The 21,964-nt window shown below is 37.3% G+C and overlaps 1 protein-coding gene across 3 annotated transcripts in view; it reads left to right on the plus strand.

Moving 5' to 3' along the window:
• Nucleotides 1-21,964, plus strand: part of RABGAP1L (RAB GTPase activating protein 1 like) — a 605,798-nt gene that overhangs the window by 61,219 nt on the left and 522,615 nt on the right. For all 3 annotated transcript variants that reach the window (XM_044674101.1, XM_044674102.1, XM_044674100.1), the window contains one exon: nt 14,443-14,584. In XM_044674101.1, the coding sequence (XP_044530036.1) occupies nt 14,443-14,584 (142 nt within the window). The remainder of the gene's footprint in view (nt 1-14,442; nt 14,585-21,964) is intronic.

Consider the following 21,964-nt stretch of genomic DNA (forward strand, 5'->3'; position numbering starts at 1 on the left):
CACTCTGCATCAGTTCACATAGGTCTTCCCAGCTTTTTCTGAAATCATCCTGTTCATCATTCCTTCTAGCAGAATAGTATTCCATCACTGTCTTATACCATAATTTGTTCAGCCACTCCTCAATTGAGGGACATCCTTTTAGTTTACAATTCTTTGCAACCACAAAGAGAGCAGCTATAAATATTGTGTTATAACTTTCCCATTTAAAAAAAATCACTTTGGGTTACAGACTTAGTAGTTATATCACTGGATCAAAAGCTATGCATTGGAATATGCATTTTTTAAGCACCTACGATGTGTTGGGCACGGTGCTAGCACAGCTACGATTATTTCATTTGGTTCTCACAACAACCTTACAAGTGTGATTTTTATCCTTCTTTTACATTTGAGAAAATAGAGGCAAAACAGAAGCTAAGTCATTAACCCAGAGTCTTAGAACTAGGAATTGTGAAGCTTTCATCTCCTAGGTGCTTTTTTTCTCATAAGGATACCCTCACAAACAAAAATTAGTTTCCTTAAGGAACATTAGTTAATATTATGCATATGGAATATATTTTTGAATTTGGAAAGCTTTATTTAATTAATTAATTTGGAATATTTTTCCATGGTTACATATTCATGTTCTTTCCCTCCCCTCCCTCCAAACCTCCCCATGTAGCCAACATGCAATTTCACTGGGTTTTACATGTGTCATTGATCAAGACCTATTTCCATATTATTGATATTTGCTAGGGTGATCATTTAGAGTCTACATCCCAAATCATATCCCCATCAACCCATGTGATTAAGCAGTTGTTTTCCTTCTATATTTCTCCTCCCACAGTTCTTTCTCTTGATGTGGATAGCGTTCTTTCTCACAAGTCCCTCTAGATTGTCCTGGGTCATTGCATTACTGCTAGCAGAGAAGTCCGTTACATTCGATTTTACCACAGTGTATCAGTCTCTGTGTATAAGGTTCTCCTGGTTCTGCTCCTTTGACTCTCCATTACTTCCTGGAGGTCATTCCAGTTCATAAGGAATTCCTCCAGTTCATTATTCCTTTAAGCACAATAGTATTCTGTCACCAACAGATACCACAGTTTGTTCAGCCATTCCCCAATTGAAGGGCATACATATAAAATATTTTCAATATGTCATTGAAAGCATGTTAATTGGGGCAGCTAAGTGACTCAGGGGATAGAACAGCTGGCCTGTAAAAAAGAGGTTCTGGATTCAAATCATGTACTTCCTAACTGTGAGACCCTGGGCAAGTCACTTAACCCCAATTGCTTGGTACTTACCACTCTTCTGCCTTGGAACTGATACTTAGTGTTGATCCTAAGACAAAAGGTAAGATTAAAAAAAAGAACTTAAAAAAGTATGTTTTTGTGATATCATTATTCCAAAAAATACTGCTTTCATATTAGATTTGTCTCATTCTCAACGGGAAGAGTAACTAGTTTTGTTTTCTTATTATTATTAGCAGTCAGGAATATTGGAAATTTAGTGTTATGCAGCAGAAGAAAGTGGTGGCAGTTTAGTAAAGGGTATAAAAAGTCATATAATCCACCTCACTAAGTTGAAATCCCTTAGAAGCAATTGTTGGCATTCCCTCCCACTCTCTGATGTTTAAAAATGATAGTTGCCTCAATCTGCTAGAGAAGGCTGAATGTAGTGTGGTAGGGGAAAATAACAGCAGAGTGAGCAAATGGTGGAAGTCAGCTACCAGTTTTAATATTAAAAATGACCTTCATCATGACTCAATTAAGCCTCATTTGCTAGATGCTTCATTCGAAATAATATTATTTCCCAAAATTATTAGAGCTGTGATATGACTCAGCTTTTCTTAGTGCATGTCCTCCACCCCACAGGATATTTTAATGAAGATTCAAAGAATAACATTCAGCACTGAAGTGTCTCTTAGTATTTGGATGTCAGCTCTTTTTTTCAGTGGAAACTGAACTGTTTGAACAACAAAACCTCTTTCTGTCTGGGCAGACAGAAGTTTTGCTCCAAGATGCATAATAGTGTGCCAGAGGGAATGGGTCACATCTAGTTAGTAAACATCTACTAAGTACCTTCTATGTGCTAGCTACTAGGCTGTGTCTGGGAATACAAGCAGAAAGAATGACAGTGCCTGACCTTAAGAAGTTTACATTCAGATGGGGGAAGACAGCTGAAAGGAAACTGAAAAACACAAGGGAGGGGAAGAGAAGAAAGTGCTCCTCTAGGGACTTGATAGGGAAAGTCCAGAGAGCCAGGAGAGCAGCCTGGAGAGGAATAAAGCCATGGCTCATCTGGCATCCTCCTGCAAAGGGAATTTCTGTCAGGAATGGGCCAATCTGAGGGACACTACAGGGGTGGAGATGGGTCCAGGGTGACATGAGTTTCTCTACTGAAGAGCTTTCGGGGCATTGTAGAGGAGTCTGGGTAGTTACTAGTGTGACCAGAGAAGTCACTGTTCTTCCAGAGTGAGCATTTCTATAGCATTGAAAGGCTTGGAAAGTGATTTTTTTTTTTTTTTTGTTATCTCATTTACTCCCCACAGCAACATGATGAGGTAAGTGATATTATTATCCTCATTTAACATGCAAGAAACTGAAGTTGAGAGAGATTAAGTGATTTCCTAAGGTCATATAGCAAGTAAATGTTTGAGGATTCAAACTCAGGTCTTCCTGACTCCAGGTCCAATTCTTTTATCTATCCACTGTGCTACCTAGATGTTGTGCTTAAAAAAAAAATGGGCAGGGAAGCTATATAGCAGAGTGGAGAATACCAGGCTGGAGTCAAGAGGACTGGGTTTCTATCTGGTCTCAGATACTTCCTAGCTATGTGACCCTGGGCAAGCTGCTTAATCTCATTTTCCTCACCTTTGCCATTCTTCTTCCTTAGAAGACAGAAGGTAAGGATTAAAAAAAATATGTTCAGAGATCTATGAATCCCTCCTGCTAGCATCCTGAGAAAGAGACACTTGGCTACAATAATTTATCTGACCTTTTATCTGTATGTTATGTAAAAGATTTTTGTTATGGAATTTTGTACTGTTATTTTATTTAAAGCATCTAATGATTAGGGACATATGCCCCATGTTAGTAATTCAGAATGTTTAAATATTACATGAAAAGGTCATCTGTGAATCAAAGGGATTAAATTTGAAAGTGTTCAACTATGCTAAATATACAGTCTGGTTCAAATGAATCTTAAATGTGAGATGATGGCTTCTAGCTTGAATAGTTTAATGTTGAGTGGTTATTTTGCTCATTAGATATTGAAGGGTTTATATTGGAAATATTTGGACAATTTAGAAAGTTACTTGGTTGGCTATCTTATTGGTTAAAGAAAAAAATAACCCATGTCAACGGGCAAGTGCTTCATTCTGTTGTGTAAAAATAATTAATTTTTAGAAAGGTCATTACTAGTTTTTCTTAGAAGCTATAAATAAGGAAATATTCTTTCTACAAATACATCTATTAGTGTGAGTGTGATGGTATTTATGGGTAAAAACATTCTTAATGCAATTCCCTTTTTTTCCCCCCACAGCTTTCCTGTTGATGAATGATATAGTTCTTGATTGAGTGCTAAACAGTGTTATTTTTTTTCTTTATTTGAGAGTAGTGATCTCCAAATTCGAGCCTCTGGCAAGAGCTGATGGGATATATGATAAACCAATTGGGAAAATGGGGCACAGCTCCCCTTTCCAGTGATAGCCAGCCCTAGGGTCATATTCTCCTTCATGCATTATTATTCCCACTTTGCCCCCTCCCAAGGATTCTTCAGCTCTTCACTTCCCTCTTGTGTTTCAGCTTCCTTCCATATGCTGTCTTCCTCAATGAAAATGTAAGCTTCTTGGGGTCAGGCTGTGTCATTCTTTCGGCTTGTATCTGTATTCCCACTGACTCAGCACAATAGCTAGCACATAGTAAGTACTTCATAGATGCTTATTGACTAGATGTGACTTCCTCCTGCCCAAGGGCTATTCAAACTTCTATTTGCTTTTTATGTTAGCTCTTGGTCCTTCAAGATGGATTATAGCTTTGTAAAGGGACTTTAGAAGTCATCTAGTTGAATACTCTCATTTTATAACTGAAATGAAATCCTAGAGAAATGAAATGACTTACCCATTGTCTCTGAGATGTCAGTATCAAAGGGAGGTCTTGGATGGAAGTTCTTCAAATATAGCACTCTTTGCATTTCACCAAGATAGCTTGAATTTCCATAAGATAGGCTTTGGAAAAAAAATACCTTCCAAGAGGTCACTGAAGCTGTTGTGATCAGTATTCTGAATTCCTTAGAGTCACTTTGTTGTTGTTCACTCAGTCATGTCTGACTCTTCATGACCCTATTTGGGCCTTTTTTTTTTTGGCAAAAATAATAGAGTGATTTGCCATTTCCTTTTCCAGTTCATTTTATAGACGAGGAAACTGAGGCAAACAAGTGACTTGCCCAGGGTCACATAGACTATATGTCTGAGATCAGATTTTAACTGGATGGGTATTCCTGTTTCCCCTGTGCCACTTGGCTCTTTTTAGAATCACTTGGACCTTGGTTTACCATTCTCCTATTGGGCCTCTATTAGCCACTTCTCTGGGTAGCTTGGATCTATAATATTGTATGGTTCTCTAAGTTTCCTTGTTCCTTTTCTTTCTGGGATGCATTCCACATTAACAAGGCAACAAGAGATGATTAAAATAGACCTGATCTATTTCTTTTTCTCCTACTTTTGCTCTTAAATGGATATCCTTCTTCATGGAGGCTCTCTACTTTTTCCTACTAGTACTTTTCTTGATATTACTTAAAATTTGTTTTCCTTTCTCTTATTTTGAATTTCTAACCCTGGCTCTAAACCCCTACTCTAAGACAGTAAGTTTTACTAAGTCTGATGCCTTACCAGCTTTGGTATTGCTTGACATTTGACAGCTAAGTGGTTCAGTGGATAGAGTGCTAGACTTGGAGTCAGAAAGTCCCGAGTTCAAATTTAGCCTTAGACTTTTTTTTTTTTAAAACCCTTGTACTTCGGTGTATTGTCTCATAGGTGGAAGATTGGTAAGGGTGGGCAATGGGGGTCAAGTGACTTGCCCAGGGTCACACACAGCTGGGAAGTGGCTGAGGCCGGGTTTGAACCTAGGACCTCCTGTCTCTAGGCCTGACTCTCACTCCACTGAGCTACCCAGCTGCCCCCTTTAGCCTTAGACTTTTAATGGCTGTGAGACCCTAAGCAATTCACTTAACTCCATCTGTCTCAGTAGAATGGGGATAATAACATATGCTCCCTTCTTCCCCAGGGTTGTTGTGATTTGTAAAATGATTTGCAAATCTTTAAAGAGATAAATAAATGCAAGTTATGCATCTCGTTCTCCTCTTCCACTTTAGGCTCTCCTGTTACTGTCACTCCCTTCTGCTTCCTGGTAACTGGCTTTGCCTTTTATAGGGCTGAGAGTGTGATACCTGAGTCTCAAAGGCACAATTGACCTACTTTATTTTTTAGTTCTTTTGGCCCTGATGAAGAAAGTCCTAGTTATCATTGAGAGCATTTATCAGAGCGTGATATCTGAGTAGCAGATCCTTGAAATGAAGCAAACAGGACACATATGTATTGATTAGTCTATTTTTTTGTTGTACCCATTTGTGTTTGGTATACCACCCCACTAGGGATGGAGGCCAAAGCCTGGCAGCCATGGTTAACTGTGCCCACCTCATATTGCTGCTTTTGTTTGTGCTGTCTGATGTATTTTGTCCATTTTGTAATATATATTGTAGATAGTAAGATAATCCAATATTTTTTTTCTCATGTTTAGACAAAATCAGATATAATTTAAAAAAAAAGCTTTTTTTCCTTTGGTTATGCTAGTGTGGACTTAAATTTTTTCTTTCATTGTAAATATAATATATTTTCATAATAGCTAAAGGAAAGAGTGAAAGTTTGGGTATGTCCTGCTGTGACACATATGTTATATTTTGGTTGTCAACACAAATGGATTTTTATAGTGGATCTGAGCCATTCAAAAATAGGATTTATATTACAAATATTCATTGTGTTAGATTATAACTGTTGTAATACAACTCTATGAGTGGTGATTCAGTGGACTATATGATTTCTTTTCTCTTTTATTACTTAAAATACACTTTTCAGATACCCCGTTATCCACAGAACTTTATGATAAGTTCCATGTTAAGAGATGCTGACAGTGAGCTGTCTGAAATATGGCCTTTTATGATAATCCTGTTACATAGCAATAATCCAATATTCCATTGGTACTCTATAGGGCACTGAATACAAATTTACATTCCACAGTGTAATGGAACTGTTTTAGTAATAATTCCTATTCCACTGAAAGGCAACTGAGTGGCATAGTGGGCTGAACGAGGGACCTAAGGTCAGGAGAACTGATTCAAACACTTACTAGCTGTGTGATCCTAGATAAGTTGCTCAACCTCTTGGTGAATTTTAATTTTCTCATCTATATAATGGGAATAATTAGAACAGCTATTTCCCAGGGTGTTGTGAAGATCAATTAAAACAGCATACATAAAATACTAAGTGAACCGTAACACTACATAAATGCTATTAATAATAATAACAATGAGTTATTATTATAATGCCACTATTATTAAATAATGTTTTAGGAAGCTGGGTTGATTTCTGCAGGTGTTTAGTGTCCTTTGGTTACATTTTTTCCTACGTTCTTCATTCTCTTCCCAGAGCAGTGATTGCTAATAATATTGCCAGTATTGAACATCATCTCCTACAAGAAGCTTCAGAATTTTATATCCCTTTGGCAAATAATGGAAAACACTTTTAGTAGAACAACTAGAATAAATAAAACATGATAAATGATGAGAGAAATGTAAAACCCATTTAATAGTTAAAGGAGCCAATCAGGGAATGTTTGACTGTATGGTGAGTCTCTCTTCTAGCTCTCCCCTGGGGCTGAATACACACTGGGAGACTTTAAGGGGGTGTCACCCTGAAACTGGGTGACCTGGATGGTCGTGCCACCCCTCAGGAGTTGGAGGTGAGGCTTCCTTATAAGAGGAGGTATATGGTACCCCAACCCAATCCTGAATAAGGACGGGGTTCACTCAAACCTCCCCTGACTCAGTTAAATTCACAGCGGATAGTCCAGCTTCAAGATAGAGGCAGCCAGACCAAGCTGTGGTTCCCCTCTCCCTTGTTGTCTCTCAGGCACTCTGGAACTCTATTTGACTGGCTTTTATTGGTTTTTATTATTCTCAATTCAGGGATTGGGGAAAGGGGCGAAGGGCAGAGGGATTTTGGGGTACCCTCTTTATTTTTATGGGGTCTGTCACTTAGGAGGGAACCTTTGGGGTTCCCACTCTTAACCTTCTTCCCCTGCCCCTTCTCCTTCTGTTTCTATTTCTAGTTTTCTGTTTTTATCCTTTTCTATAATTGTAAGTTTTAACTGAAAGGGGGTTTCTCAGCAAGGTTGGGTAATGGGTAATGGGAGAAGGAGACTAAGAGATTGCTCCCAAAATGGAGTCCGAAAACTTAGTTGACTAGATGGTTGAAGTCTTGATGGGTGAGATGCGATGGCAGGACTTTGATCAAGGAATCAGGGTTTCAATTTCAAAAGAAAGATCCTCAGGAAGTCCTCAGGACTGGATCTGAGCTGGGTTGTCTTCCTCTTCCCTCTCTCAGTCCTCCGCCTGAAGACCTCTCCTCTTTCCTCTTCCTCTGAGAAATTCCCAGAATCCCCCCAGGTCTCAACTATCAGCAACTGTCAGCAACTCCTTCTCTGGCCCCTTTGGTCCCATCCCCCTTTGCACAAATCCCATCCTTACAACTTCAAACTCAGTTCTGTCATTTAAGAGCTATGTGACTTACCAGGACACCTTAAGTTGCAAAACATAATTGAGGATTGGGTTAGATTTAGGTCTTGTTTGAAAACTAAGTAGCCTGTGCCATAATATGACAGATAATGGGTGAATGAACTTGGAATCATTTAGAAATTGCAAATTTTTAGTAAGGAAGCTCAATTTCTCCCCGTTTTGCAGTGGGTTGAAAAAAATTGGATTCTACATTTTGCACAAAGGCCGATAAATATTCCTCTTACAAAGTTGTAAAAGAGAAAATTAAAAAAGTTCAGAAACAAAATGGATTTAATTATTTTACGTAAGGACTTTTTAAAAAATTGATCTTGTAGAACAAATAGTATCAAATAAAAATTGGGGCCAATAAACTGTGCATAAAGATCTCTGTGAGCCTCATTGTTGACCTAGTTTTTAAAATATATTATCTATATTGTATTTTGATTTATTTTGTTAAGTATTTCCCAATTACATTTTAATCTGGTTTAGAGTACCTGTGGACTATATTTGACACCTTTGTAGTTGAGCATCAACAATATAAAAACCAGTAGACCGACCAGTGTCTAAAAAAGAAACGTGGTAAGCTATGTACTTGGGCAAGACCATGGTTGAAATTTTGGGAAGGAAAGTGAGTCTTTTGTGCCCAGAAACTTGTACCATATGTCAGTGCTTTAAGTCTCTGGGCATCTCGATTTCAAGAAAAGAAAATAAGTTTTTATCAAAGTTTTTTGTTTTTGACTTGTTTTACATAGATATTTATTGCTTTTTGACTGAGAAAAGATAGTTAATGCATCTATAAGTCCAGGGAATAAATATCTTAAAAGGAATTATTTCTAGCAAATTTAATTTACAATATCTACTCAACTTCCAACTACTTCTGTAGTTAACTTTTGAGATACTGTATTTACCTTTAAATGGAAAGTTCTGCATTTTGCCCTAATCATGGGGCATACCATTTTTGATTTGGCCCTTTTCCATATAAGTAGATTCTTTTTCTTTTACTTAAGTTTATGGAAAGAGTCCAGATGATAGCCAAGTTATTTCAAAAACATGAAAGACATGAACAACACAAGATCTGCTTATGAGTTCAGTGATTCAGCTTTTCAGAGGTGTGATGTATGATTAACTGATATTTTATAATTAGGAGTCTATGGGGACAGCTCAAATCTATAATATAGATTTTAGTATATAGATAAAAGAACCTATATTATAGATAGCACAAAAATAATCTAGAACAGTTTTTGGATGAATGTTATAGCTGAAGATTTTGGTAAAAAAATGGCTCACTTATCAAGGCTATAATTGAGTTAGCAGCAATTTTAAACATTAAAAGGCCATTCTGGGGGTGGTTCCTGCATTTTTGCTTATTTTGGGGAAGTTGGATGATGCACTCTTCAAAGAACAATTTGATTCTTTAATAGCTTCCTAAAGAATTTAAGATCACGGGATTTAGAAGTGTAAGAGACTTAGGAATTCATCAGTAGTAAAGGAAAAAGTGCTTTGTAACACTTAGTTCTATAATAGTCACATACAACATGATTGACGGCATTAGCAGCTTAATTTGGAAGTCGTCAACTGTTCATATTAAGAAAGTTGGTATATTTCCAGTACAGATCAACATTCTTCAAGATAAAGAACATTTTATTATTAGTACTGCTAAGATGTTCCACAGAAGAGCTCTAATACAGTGACAGAATTCTGGGAAGAAATAGAATTCCAATTTTTGTATATTTCATCAAATACAAGTCATTTCAAAGTAATGCTACTTAAGTACAAGGCACTGTGCTAGAAGCTGGGATATAGACATAAAGAACAATATAATCTCTGCTGCTTAAAAATTTATATTCCATTGGGCAGGAGGAGAATATAACATATACACAGATAAATATGTTGTGAATGGGGGCAGATAGAGAAAACACTTTTGAACTGATAGGATCAGGAAAGGCTTTATGGCGGAGGTGTCAGTGGAGTTGAGCCTTTGAAAGAAGGGAGGAGTATTCCGAAAGACATAGGTGAGAAGGGAATCTATTCCAAAGATGGAAGAGTCACAGAAAGAGTGTTGAATTTGGGCACCGTCCAGTAGTTCATTTTGTTTAAAGTAAGTGAAGAGGAGGAATTAGTTTTAAAAAGTAGGTCAGAACTAGCTAAAAGAGTATTTTAAATATAAAGTTTATTCTCTTTGCCATAGAGAACCTGAATGGAGGTAATGAAGTTAAGATCAATTTAGTTGTGAACTTGCTGCCTTTAAGGACCCAGAATAGTAGCCACGTAGAGTTTTCAGCAGATATTTTGGAAATATAGAACTGGATCTCAGGTGGGCTTAGAGTTGAATATGTAGATTTGGGAGTTATCTGCCAAAGTATAAAACTTGAAACTAGACATGTGGGTTAAATTACTAAGGGGGGGATTATAGAGAAAGGAGAAAGAAAGCCTGGGAAAAGGAGCCTTGGGGTATACCCTTACTTATGCGGCTATGAGAAGTTGGTGCATCAGTACTGAAGACCAAGAAAAATCCATCAGACAGCTAGTAGGAGAACTAGGAGAGATCTGGGTCATGTAAACTAAGGAAGGAAAAAATATTCAGAAGAAGAGGGTATTGGACTCTACTGAATACTTCAGGAAGATCACGGTGGAAGGGGAATGAGGAAAAAAAAACTCATTTTGTTTGTAATTAAGTGAGATTCAGTGGAATAAGTTGGGGGTAAGGGGTGGGGATGCTAGACAGAAAGGAATTGAAAAATGAATGAGCAGTGAGGGAGCAGAAAAGGTACAAGTGTAGGTTGCACATTTAGGAGTTTGGCAATGAAAGAGTTAGGTCTATGACAATCTGGTAGGGTGTAGGGAAAGCACTTTAAGGATGGATGAATTCTAAGAGCATATTTATAGGCGGTGGATAAAGAAGCAATAGAGACTGGAAGGGCAATCTCCCAAAGTAGATCTCTGTGAATAGAAAGGACTGGGGAGAGTAAAGCATGGATGGGGGATTAAGAGAGGATTTGACATGTGAAGAAGACTAAAGGAGCCACAATCTCAGAAGAGGATGAAAATGAGTTTGACTGAGAGAGAGTTAAGTTCAGTGAAGGGCTTGAAACAACCACTGGTGATGGAGTAAGAAGAGTAAGAGATAAAAGGATTATTGTATGGTAGTAAGGGCTTAGTTGAATTTGTAGTGGAGCTAACTTCTAGGATTTTGTAGCTCTCTTCAGCAGTAGGCAGTCTCTCTGGAATAAGAACAGAAAATGTGGTTGGTAGAGGTTACAGGACTGAGCATTAGAAAGGAATGAAGAACAGAAGTACTAGGTGGCCAGGGATTTGAGGCCTTGCTGAATTTGGACATAGGCACTGTGACATCATGGAGAGAAAGCAGGAGTTAAGAGTTGGGAAAACCTAGGTTTCTCCTCATAGGAATCACTTAATCTCCAGAGTCTCAGTTTTCTTATCAGTAAAATAGGGATAATAATAGCACCTCCTTTGAAGGGACTGTTGTGAAGATTAAAGATAATATGTGTAAAGTGCTTTACAACCTTAATGGGCCATGTAATGTTTTACCTCACCAAGTGTCAGAAGTTAGAAGGAATGTGAGAGGAAGAAATCTAAGATTGGGGGGATTTTGTGAATGAAAAATACAATGTTCAGTAGGAAACCACAGAAGGGAGGCTGGGCAGTGGGAATATGAGATTGAGTGGAGGTTAGCAGGTTCACTGAGGTCAATAGCCATTTTGAAATATAGGAATTAGAAGAGTAAGAAATTAAGACTTGTTGGGATGGGATGGGGTGAGAGACATAGATGGACTGAGATAGATTGAGAGATTGATTAGTAAGTAGGGAGAAGCTTGTAAATGAAATTGATTCCAGGATTCTAACTAGAATATTAATGTGAAAGTGCTTTTTCCAAATTAGTCATCCAGACAGCTTCCTTTGTTGACTGAAAAGGGGGAGGATCCATGCCTATTTATATTAAAAATATTAAAAAATTAAAAAAAATTTATATTAAAAATGGTATATGTTTAGTTTTTAGAGCATCAAACATGAAAGACCATTTCTACTTAACAAACATTATATGCCCAATATAAATAAGTGCAGAAGACAGAGAGTTTAAAAAAAAAGTCTCACAGTTTCTGCCATGGGATCATAGCTCAAGAGCTTAAAGTCACTTTAGAGGCCATTTGTAGAACTCCTTATTTTACAAGAGCTTGGTGGGAAGGACAAGGTTGAGTTTGTCTCCTAAATCATTTCCTGCAGTTTTGGTATTAAGAGGCTGCCTCAGAAGATTCCGATAGGCCAATACAACATAAAGCAATGTGTCTTTATCATGGCATATCTTAACTTATAGTAAGGAAAACCCAATGTCTAAAATGAGTTACATGGGGTGGGAACATTGTGGAAAGGTGTAGAGGAGATGTGTAAAATATTATAACCAGAAACATAGTCTTCAGGCCATAGCAGGAGGAAATATGAGGGTGACTTTGGCCTACTGAAAAGACTGTTTTCAAACTTGGCACATCTAGCTTTGCCATGATAATTTTCAGGGATTTGACCGTTTTATTCATGTTTTGTTCAGAGACATATCTCAAACTCAATTTATGGTTCCAGTTGTCATTTTGAAACAAAATAATTTCCAGAGAAAGTTTTAACCTTCAGATAGTCCCGTGGGTTTCAGTTATATTGCCTTGCCTTTTATCTTTATTCCTCACACAATTCTTGGCAATTGATAGGTACTAAATAAATGCCTACTGGTTGATTTAAAATTGTATTTTTTCTTATGAGACATTTTTCAAACAAGATGGACATATTAAGCATAATTTTTATTTGATTTAAGTTTCTGCTTCTTAAACCCAAGTTGATATGCATTCAATATGTAAGATCTTGTATCTGGGTAAAAAAACTTAAACTCAGAGATATTATATGGGGGAGGGATAGTCAAAGAGCAGTTCTCAAAAAGATGTTAGGAGAATAAAAATTTCTTTGAGTTAACAGTGATAAAACAACCAAAAAAAAAACCTGATACAGTCTTTGGCTACTGCATTAAGCTTTTAGGATTAGCCAGGTGATCATCCTGCTACACACACCTGTCCTCATCAGACTTTATCTGAAGTGTTTTGTTCAATTCTGGGAACTACAGAGAATGCCCAAAGGAGGGCAACTTTGAGTTCATGTCATATGAAGAGGAGCTGAGGGAACTGGGAATGGCTAGTGTGGAGAAGATTCAAGGAGGCTATAGCTGACTGTATTCAGTTGGTTGGAGGGCTGCCATGCAGAGGAGGGATTAGACTTGCCATGTTGGTAACCACAGGGAAGAGCTAGGAAGGTAGGACTTGCATTGACCAGTTTAAACCTGATGCCAGGAAACATTTCCTAACAACTAGAGCTGTCTAAAAGTGGAATGGGATGCTTTGAGAGAGGCTGCATGACTACTTATTGGGGGATGTTGCAGTAGTCCTTCCTTTAATGCATGGGTTGGACTACTTGTCCCAATGTGGTTCTTTTTTTAAAATTTTTAAAATTTTTAATTTTTTTAAACCCTTAACTTCTGTGTATTGGCTCCAAGGCAGAAGAGTGGTAAGGGTAGGCAATGGGGGTCAAGTGACTTGCCCAGGGTCACACAGCTGGGAAGTGGCTGAGGCTAGATTTGAAGATAGGACCTCCCGTCTCTAGGCCTGACTCTCAATCCACTGAGCTATTCAGCTGCCTCCCCCCCCCCCCCATGTGGTTCTTTTTGACAGATTCTGTGTCTTTCTAATGCTATGGCATTTGTCTCTTGACCCTTTGGTGCATTGGTTCTAAATGTTTCTTTCTGTCATGGATTTTCTTGGCAGTCTATTGAAACCTATGGACTTCCTAGAATAATTAGTATTTCCTACTTTTAATATTGAAGGAAATATTAAATTTCTATTAGTGGTTAGTGAAAATAAAGATGCAGTTTGCTTCCCCCCTTCCCCTGCCATCCTTGTTCACAGTCCTCCTATAGTTTATCTGTGATCCTGTAGGGTATGTGAACTCCAGGTTAAGAACTCCTACAGTAGTGAAACCTTGGATCTTTGTTTGCTCATCTGTAAAATTAGGATGTTGGGTTGAATCATCTTTAAAGCATCTTTCAGCTCCAAATCAGTTAGGTGGCATAATGGATAGACTTCTAGCCCTGGAATCAGGAAGACCAGAGTCCAAATATGGCTCTGACCCTTTCTGGTTGTGTGATTCTTTGTAAGTCACTTAATCTTTGTCTCAGTTTCTTAATCTGTAAAATAGGAATAATAATAGCAGCTATCTCCCAAGGTTGTTATGAAAGTCAAACTCTCATTTGCTTTTCAAGCCATAAAGTGCTATATAAGTGTTAACTAGAAATGATAATAAAAAAGATGATAAAGACCTATGAAACTATGACAAATAAATCGAGTCTTGCCTAACGTCCAAAAGCTATTAAGTGGCAGAACTAGGCTGATACCTTTCTAGAATAATGAGTTTTTAGGGATAAAACTTTCCCCCCTCTCAATATGTTGGGTCTGCTTGTCCTTAAACCAAACTACATATAAAACATTCTGTGCCCCTCCTTGATTAAACTCTTTGGAATAACTGTTGAGTATATTTTTGTATTTACTTGATGTTTGTAATATTGAGAAAATCTTGACATATTTTCAGTCTGAGGGAAGAGCCCATGCCAGTGCTGGGGATGCCATATATGAAGTAGTGAGTCTCCAGAGGGCATCTGAGAAGGAAGAACCAGTCACTCCAACCAGTGCTGGGGGTCCAATGTCTTCACAGGAAGATGAGCCTGAAGAAGGTAAGAATAAAAGGATTCTATTAAGGTAATACATGCAGAGAGTAGATATTGATTTGTTAGTTTTTTTTTTTGTTGTTGAGTTCTTATAGACTAGGATCTACTGTATGCCTTTGTATGTAGGAGCAAATAATTTCACTTCCCAGTAAGTTGCTCAGGCTAGTCTTGGCAGGTGGTTATATATTTGAGAACATCAGTTTGCTGTTTTTGCTGCTTGTTACATTTCATCAAAAAAGTAATTGAAGTGGCAGGTAAAGTTCAGTTTGAACAATTCTCTGAAGTGTTTTTAGAAGTGACACATGCATAGCTTCTTATTTTCTATTATCTAATTTTGATTTTCTTTGGTACTAAACTAAAAGTCTTCCCCCAGCATCACTTACTATTTGCTTTTTATATTTATATCATGTCAATATAGACTTCTTTTCCATACAACCGTTGGCATGGTACTCTGTACTCTTGGTATATGTGCTGTTGAAGCAAGCACTACTTTGTATCCTTGGAAGTATACTGGATTACAGTGATACCTTTGAATCATTTTTTTGGGATGGGTTTAAAAATATATTCTTCATTTTTACATTTCCTTTCCTGGCCTTACAGATTGTTTAGACTTGACAAAATATTTTAGGATTCTCACAGCATTTTTCTCTATGAAAATATGACTGATTTGCACCCATATCTTCCAAATCCATCACTATGCCATGCTGTACCTCTGAAATAATTTTCTGAAAGTATACTTTTAGCTGATGTTTGTTTAAAGTTGGTTCTAATAGACTAACAAATGATTGTTTCTGTAGCAGTTTTATACTTGTTGAAAAGAGTCATCCAGCCCTCAGAGAAATTAATGTGGCATGAATCAGTGAGAGAAGAAATTTGCTTTGTTTAATATTTGTTGCTTGGGAAATTATTTTAATGCAGTTGTGTACAGAAACTTTGCTAGCACTGACTTTGAAAGAGCAAATGAATTACTGACTGATTAAGATAAAGATAATAGCAATATTAATAGTAGCCACTTTTTATAGCACCTACTGTGTTATGTTAGGCTTTACAAATATTATCTCATTGGATCTTCACAACAACCTTGGGAGGTAGGTGCTATTATTATCCTCATTTTACAGTTGAGGAAACTGAGGCAGACAGATGTAAATGACAAGGTCACACAGCTAGTAAGTGTCTGAGGACACATTCAAACTCAGGTTTTCCCATTTCCAGGCCCAGTGTTCCAACCCCTGTGTTACCCATCTGCTTAGATTACTTGCTTAAAATCATAAACTGTACAAACTATTCATGGCAGATGAAGCCTCCCTTTTCCTTGTTCCTTTGCTCTTTAATTGTATAAAACATTTGCATAGTGGAACATTCATTGGTCTTCAATTTCTTTTGGAGGACCATGGGGGAAAAAAAAAAGGGAAATTTAGGTGCCGAAAAGTTTTGCTCTCATGATGATTCCAGGACCTTGTGGCTTTTGTAACAGGCCATCTCTTTTGTCCACAAGCTGAGGCTTTTCTGTTTTTCTCTTAACAATTCTTTTGCTTTTTGGCATTAATAATAGTTTGACTGGTATGTAAATATATTTTCATAAGGTGTAGGGTTGGTAAAAAATTGATTTCCTGCCACATCAAATTCTTGAACCCTTGTGATTTGTAAAGCTTGTCCTGTAATTGATTTTTGAAAACCTGCTTTTCTGCCATACTTAATCCTGCACCAAGAAAACCTGTCAATGGTTATTAGTCTAATTATGGAGTCATTGTTTCTTTCCTGGCTTCCATAGGGCAAGGGTAGCTTTTTCTTCCTTTCCGGTTAAGGCTGGTTCTCTAGCTCCACAGTGCTCTCTGCCTACCTTACTTCCTTCTGATCAAGGAGTAGACTGCTGCTTTTTTTCTTTTTTTTATTTCTTCATTCTATCTAGTCTTCCCTGTTAACTTTGTTTTCTGAAGCTGGTTGCGGTTTTCCTTGCTGAGTGAGGTACCTCTGTGGGAGGAGGTAAAATTACAGCAGGGCCCAGATGGGTCCAAGTCTGTTTGTACCAAGACTCATCCCATTTAGATTGTATCTATGACTCTGTGCTATCCACGTGACTAGTTCAGCTTCTAGCAGAGCAATTCCTGACCCAACATTCATCACAGCTTCTTAGTCTAGGGAACATATGGTTTTAGGGTAGGAGGTCTGATTTCAGGGCTTGATAAAATGGGCTTCATGGATCATAAATTCAGAGCTGGATAGGACCTTTTCAGACCACTTAGTCTAAACCAATTATTTTACAATGCACAAGCTAGAGTTCAGAGAGATTAATTGGTTTCCTAGCAATCACAGTTGCTGAGGGTCAGTGGCAGAATTTGAACTGAAGTCTTTGGGAGACATAAGTTACTACTATGGGATAGAAACAATGTTGTGGGTATAAAAGGATCTTGTAATATTTTTGTATATGGCAAAAATATTGATTGTTTTTTAGAGTTGATAATAGTTTAACCTGTTATCAAATATTGAATTGTTAATTAGGAAGAACTAGAAAATAGTACTAGGAATCTAGCAAAGTTCTTGGTACATTTCCAGAGGTTCTGGAGAAATTTCATAATTTGGAAAATGTTGTAGTTAGACAAAACTCTAAATCTCATGTTCTTCATTTTCTTTGGATTTGACAGAATATGATTTGGTACTATAGCTACCTATAGGCAAATGTAGTTAATAACAGGTGACATGGCTCAGTTGTCAAGAATTTTTTTATTTATTGTAATTATTTGACAGTTGAATACATAGATCTGCTCTTGAGTGCTGGTTTCTTTCTGTTTGAGTGATCGAAAAATTAAAAGCCTCCTAAGCCCAAGTTTCTGTTCCCAAGTACATTTTTTTTTTTTTATCCTGGGACTCCATTCTAGGAGCATAGGGCCACAACCAGTAGGCAATGGGTCACACAGTCACTCAGGGTCGCCCAGCTGGGAAGTGTCTGAGCCCAGATTTGAACCTAGGACCTTTCGTCTCTAGGCCTGGCTCTCAATCCACTGAGCTAGCCCAGCTGCCCCTACTTTAGGTTGCAGTTTCTTTAGCAGATGTAGTTTTTACAGGGTGGGGTTGCTAGCTCCACGCCCAACCCTCCTCCTTTTTCATCCGGACTAGGGACCATCCTTGGCCCAGGAGTGGTAAGGGTGGGCAATAGGGGTCAAGTGACTTGCCCAAGGTCACACAGCTGGAAGTGTCTGAGGCCGGACTTGAACCTAGGACCTCCAGTCTCTAGGCCTGGCTCTCAATCCACTGAGCCACCCAGCTGCCCCCCCAAGTACATACAAGAAGAATAAACCTCAGTCTTTGACCCCAAAGAATTTATAGTCTAGAAGGGGAGATAACTATTTTCTGTGATTTTTTTCATACATTTTCATTTATGCAGATTAAAGATTTATAAATATCACAACTGGCTTTAGCAGTATTTTGTTTTCCATTCATTAAGTTTCTAAACAAACATTTCCAAATAAAACTTTGAACTATAGGAAATGGAAGACATTTTGCCCAAAATAAATGACCTGTTGTGAAGTATAAATGAAATTACATATATCCCAGTAGCAAGTGGAATCTATTAGACAAAAGGGAATTGTCTTTTAATCAGCATTTAAGCAATATTTGCATATCTACTATGTGAAAGCCAATGTGCTGCCTTTGTTTTGGGATTACAAAGCTATAAAGATGGCAAAGTTCTTTAGGAGCTTGATTTATCCTTACAAATTGAGAAAACTCCTTTCTGAACAAATCTGGACTATGCCCATTTCAAAGACCAAAAAGAATGGAGTCAGAAGCTAGATAACTAGGATATAGTCACTCCAGAATTCAGGGCTAGTCTTAAGACTTACACAATAGAAGGGAAGCTAGGTGGTACAGTGGATTGAGAGCCAGACCTAGAGACAGGAAATCTTGGGTTCAAATATGGCCTCAGAAATTTCCTAGCTGTGTGAGCTTGGGTATGTCACTTAACCCCTTTTGCCTACTTCTCTTCTGCCTTGGAACTAAGATATAGTATGGATTCTAAGACAGAGGATAGGGGTTTTTTTTGGGGAAAAAAAACCTATAGGAAGAATCATTTCTTTTTTTTTTTAACCCTAAACTTCTGTGTATTGGCTCCTTGGTGAAAGAGTGGTAAGGGTGGGCAGTGGGGGTCAAGTGACTTGCCCAGGGTCACACAGCTGGGAAGTGTCTGAGGCTGGATTTGAACACTAGGACCTCCCTCTCTAGGCCTGACTCTCAATCCACTGAGCTACCCAGCTGCCCCAGGAAGAATAATTTCTTTCCCAACAATTGTCCTTCCCAGTTCTCTTTTCTGCTTCTTTCTCTCCTGTTTTACCTCTGCATCCCTTAAAGAAGATTTTATAGTGACTTTTGTCTTTTGAGGATATCAAGAAAAAGCAAAGATAACTTAAATTTCCAGAATTCATTGCAAAATGCAGATAATAAGAAAATTTTAATTCTCTAAAAACATACAATCAATAAGGACAAGTAACCAAAGATTTCTGTTTTTCTGCAAATTTTTCTTACTTCCATGTGTAACAACAGATTTTGGTTCTGTCACTACTCAAAATGTCAGCTTGTCTTTTGAAAATGTATTAGCCATCACCTATATGAAAGGTACAAAAATCACAGAGTAAGTAGTGCTTAAGAGTTTTTCTTTTATAGATCAGGCTTTCATACATTTTCAATACATTTTATTATTAGTACTATAATTGATGTTTCTGTCAACTCAAACATCAAAAGTCAGAGTTGGAGGTGGCATATAAATGTTTCCCTGCTGTGGGGGGAATCACAGCATTCTTTTATTTAATTATTTTTAACAATTTGCCTGTCAAAGCAAAAGTGGAAGTTCAAGTCATTCTAAATTGTCTTGCCTTGGTAACAGGCTCTTTTTAATTCAGCCTGTAATTTGCCTAAAAAGAGATCAAGATTTTAAAATGGCTAAATTATCCTCAGTTTTCTTGGATAGGTCTAAAGTAAAATGAGTGAGGCTCTCTGTCTTCGCATTTCAACTGACATTTCAAAACTGGATATATCGGAATGTGTGAATTTGACATAATATTGAAGTCCATCACAACAAACAAATGAGAATTATATATGCTGCTATATACTCTCATAGAGCCTGGATTGTTTCTGCCATGGAAACATGGGATGTTCTTAGCATAGTCTTAAATAAATTGCATATGATAATTTTCCAATGGTGACCTTGCACATGTAGTGTCATTTGTAACGTTGGTGGTAAGAGTAGCCTCTTCAGTTGAACAACTAGATGTAGGTGCCAGATGGTAGATATGTTGTGTTTGAAAACAGATGGCTTGGATATTGAAAAAGCCCAGATTGATGAATTGTTAGGTAACTGAAGCTCAACCTTTTTTCGTAATTGGTTTAATTTGGAATGAATCAGATTGAACAAAAATGCCATCTTTAAGAATAAATTTCTTCCATGCAAATAGATTAAAGTAACTTTGTTAGCTAGTTATTCCTTCTTTCATTTAAATATATAGCTAAAACAACTCACTCCAAAGTAAGTTATTTCTTAGGCTATTTTCCTATGATTTCCTAATCCATAGTGCTAATTAGAGGACACTGGCACACACAAATAGCCTTTCACAACAGCAACAGGTTTACTAATGAAAATTCTCCTTTTACAAATGACAAGAACACTGGGAAAACCTATTTCGAAAAAAAAGGAGCTGACTTAACACAGTGAGATTCCTGGTCAGTATGGGTAATGGCCACAGGCTGTTTCTTCTCCAACAGTATATCTTTTTATCTTGTCTGTGTCTAGATATTAAAGATATGCCAAAATATTATTGTGGATCCATTCCTTTGTGAAATTATCCCTTTCAGCAAGTCAAAATAAGGATTTAAAAACTATCTATTTGAGGGGCAAATAAGAAAAAAAGGAGGGAGGGAAAATTTTGCACCCCTCAAAAAAAAGTGCTGAACCATTTTAATCATCTGGTGATGAAAATGTTTTTGTTTAACACTGTTTCACTGGAAGCACTCATCTGTTGGAGAGACTTATCCAGCACAGTTTGGATTCTCAGACCTGAAATTGGCCAACACAAAAGTATTTATCCCAAGCCTCAGTCTGTACTCATGTGTGGAAACCTTCTTCCAAAAACAGTGCTAAGTATAGCAAAGAGAGGGTGAAGTAAAAGAACCACATAGAGTTCTTTTTGTATAAGGGTTTCATTTTTCTGATTTCAGGCATCTGGATCCCTCCTGTCCTAGGGTCTCATTGCTCCTTTGCAGGCTCCTTAAATGACTGTTCCTTGAGATGATTATGCAAGGATTTAACTTGTAGTTGTTAAATTAAGTTTCATTTATCTTGGCATCATATACCTTAAAATGCTCCTTACAGATAGATGCTAAAAAAGGGTTCTCTGTTTCTTTCATGCCATGTTCACTTAATGACCCTTCATATAATTTATCAATTATCATGATACCAGTTATGGGGTAGCTTTTTTTTAGATCATACAGAAGTATGATACACTGTGTTGTTTAGTATAGAAGTATATTTCAGACCATTTAAAAGCATAATAGAGTGTAATTTATCTTTAGTTTATTTTTGGATACTTAGAAAGTTAATTATGTACAATATCGATGTATGATATCAATTTGTACTACCTTGGACAAATTCTTTTAAATTCCCAAGCCTCATTTTCTTTATCTCTAAAAGTAAGCTTGGATTAGATTGCTAAGATGCCTTCTAGTCCTAAAGTTGTGATGGATTTTACTTAATTCTTATCTTTATTTTAAATCTTACATTGTTTTAGTGCCAAATGAATGGTAATCCAAAATAAGCCCCAAGTGCTTAGAAACAGAGACAGACACTGATTATCTGACTATTCAGAGAAAAGAAATTTAAGCAACTTTTCCGTTTTCTTTTCTTTAAAACATCAAATCATTTTAATGATCATTGCTATATGTAAATATGTGGGTAGTTGGGTAGCACAGTGCTGGGCCTGGAGTCAGGAAGTTTGGGCATGTTACTTAGTCTTGTTTGCCTCAGTTTCATTATCTGTAAAGTAAGCTAGAGATGGAAATGACAGGCCACTCCACTTACTTTTCCAAGAAAACCCCAAATATGGTCAAGAAGAGTTAGACTAAAAATGACTAAACATGACTGAAAAATGACTAAACAACAACAATACATATAAATAAACAGGGAACAGAGAGAAAAGATTGTGAAACTATCTTTTGTGTGAAACTATGAATATTTCCTAGGCTCTTAACTTTTCTTATATCATTGACTTCTTTTTTTTTTTTTTTTAAACCCTTACCTTCCGTCTTGGAGTCAATACTGTGTATTGGCTCCAAGGCAGAAGAGTGGTAAGGGTAGGCAATGGGGGTCAAGTGACTTGCCCAGGGTCACACAGCTGGGAAGTG

This window comes from Gracilinanus agilis, chromosome 4, assembly GCF_016433145.1.
Source record: "Gracilinanus agilis isolate LMUSP501 chromosome 4, AgileGrace, whole genome shotgun sequence".
Classification (NCBI taxonomy): Eukaryota; Metazoa; Chordata; class Mammalia; order Didelphimorphia; family Didelphidae; genus Gracilinanus; species Gracilinanus agilis.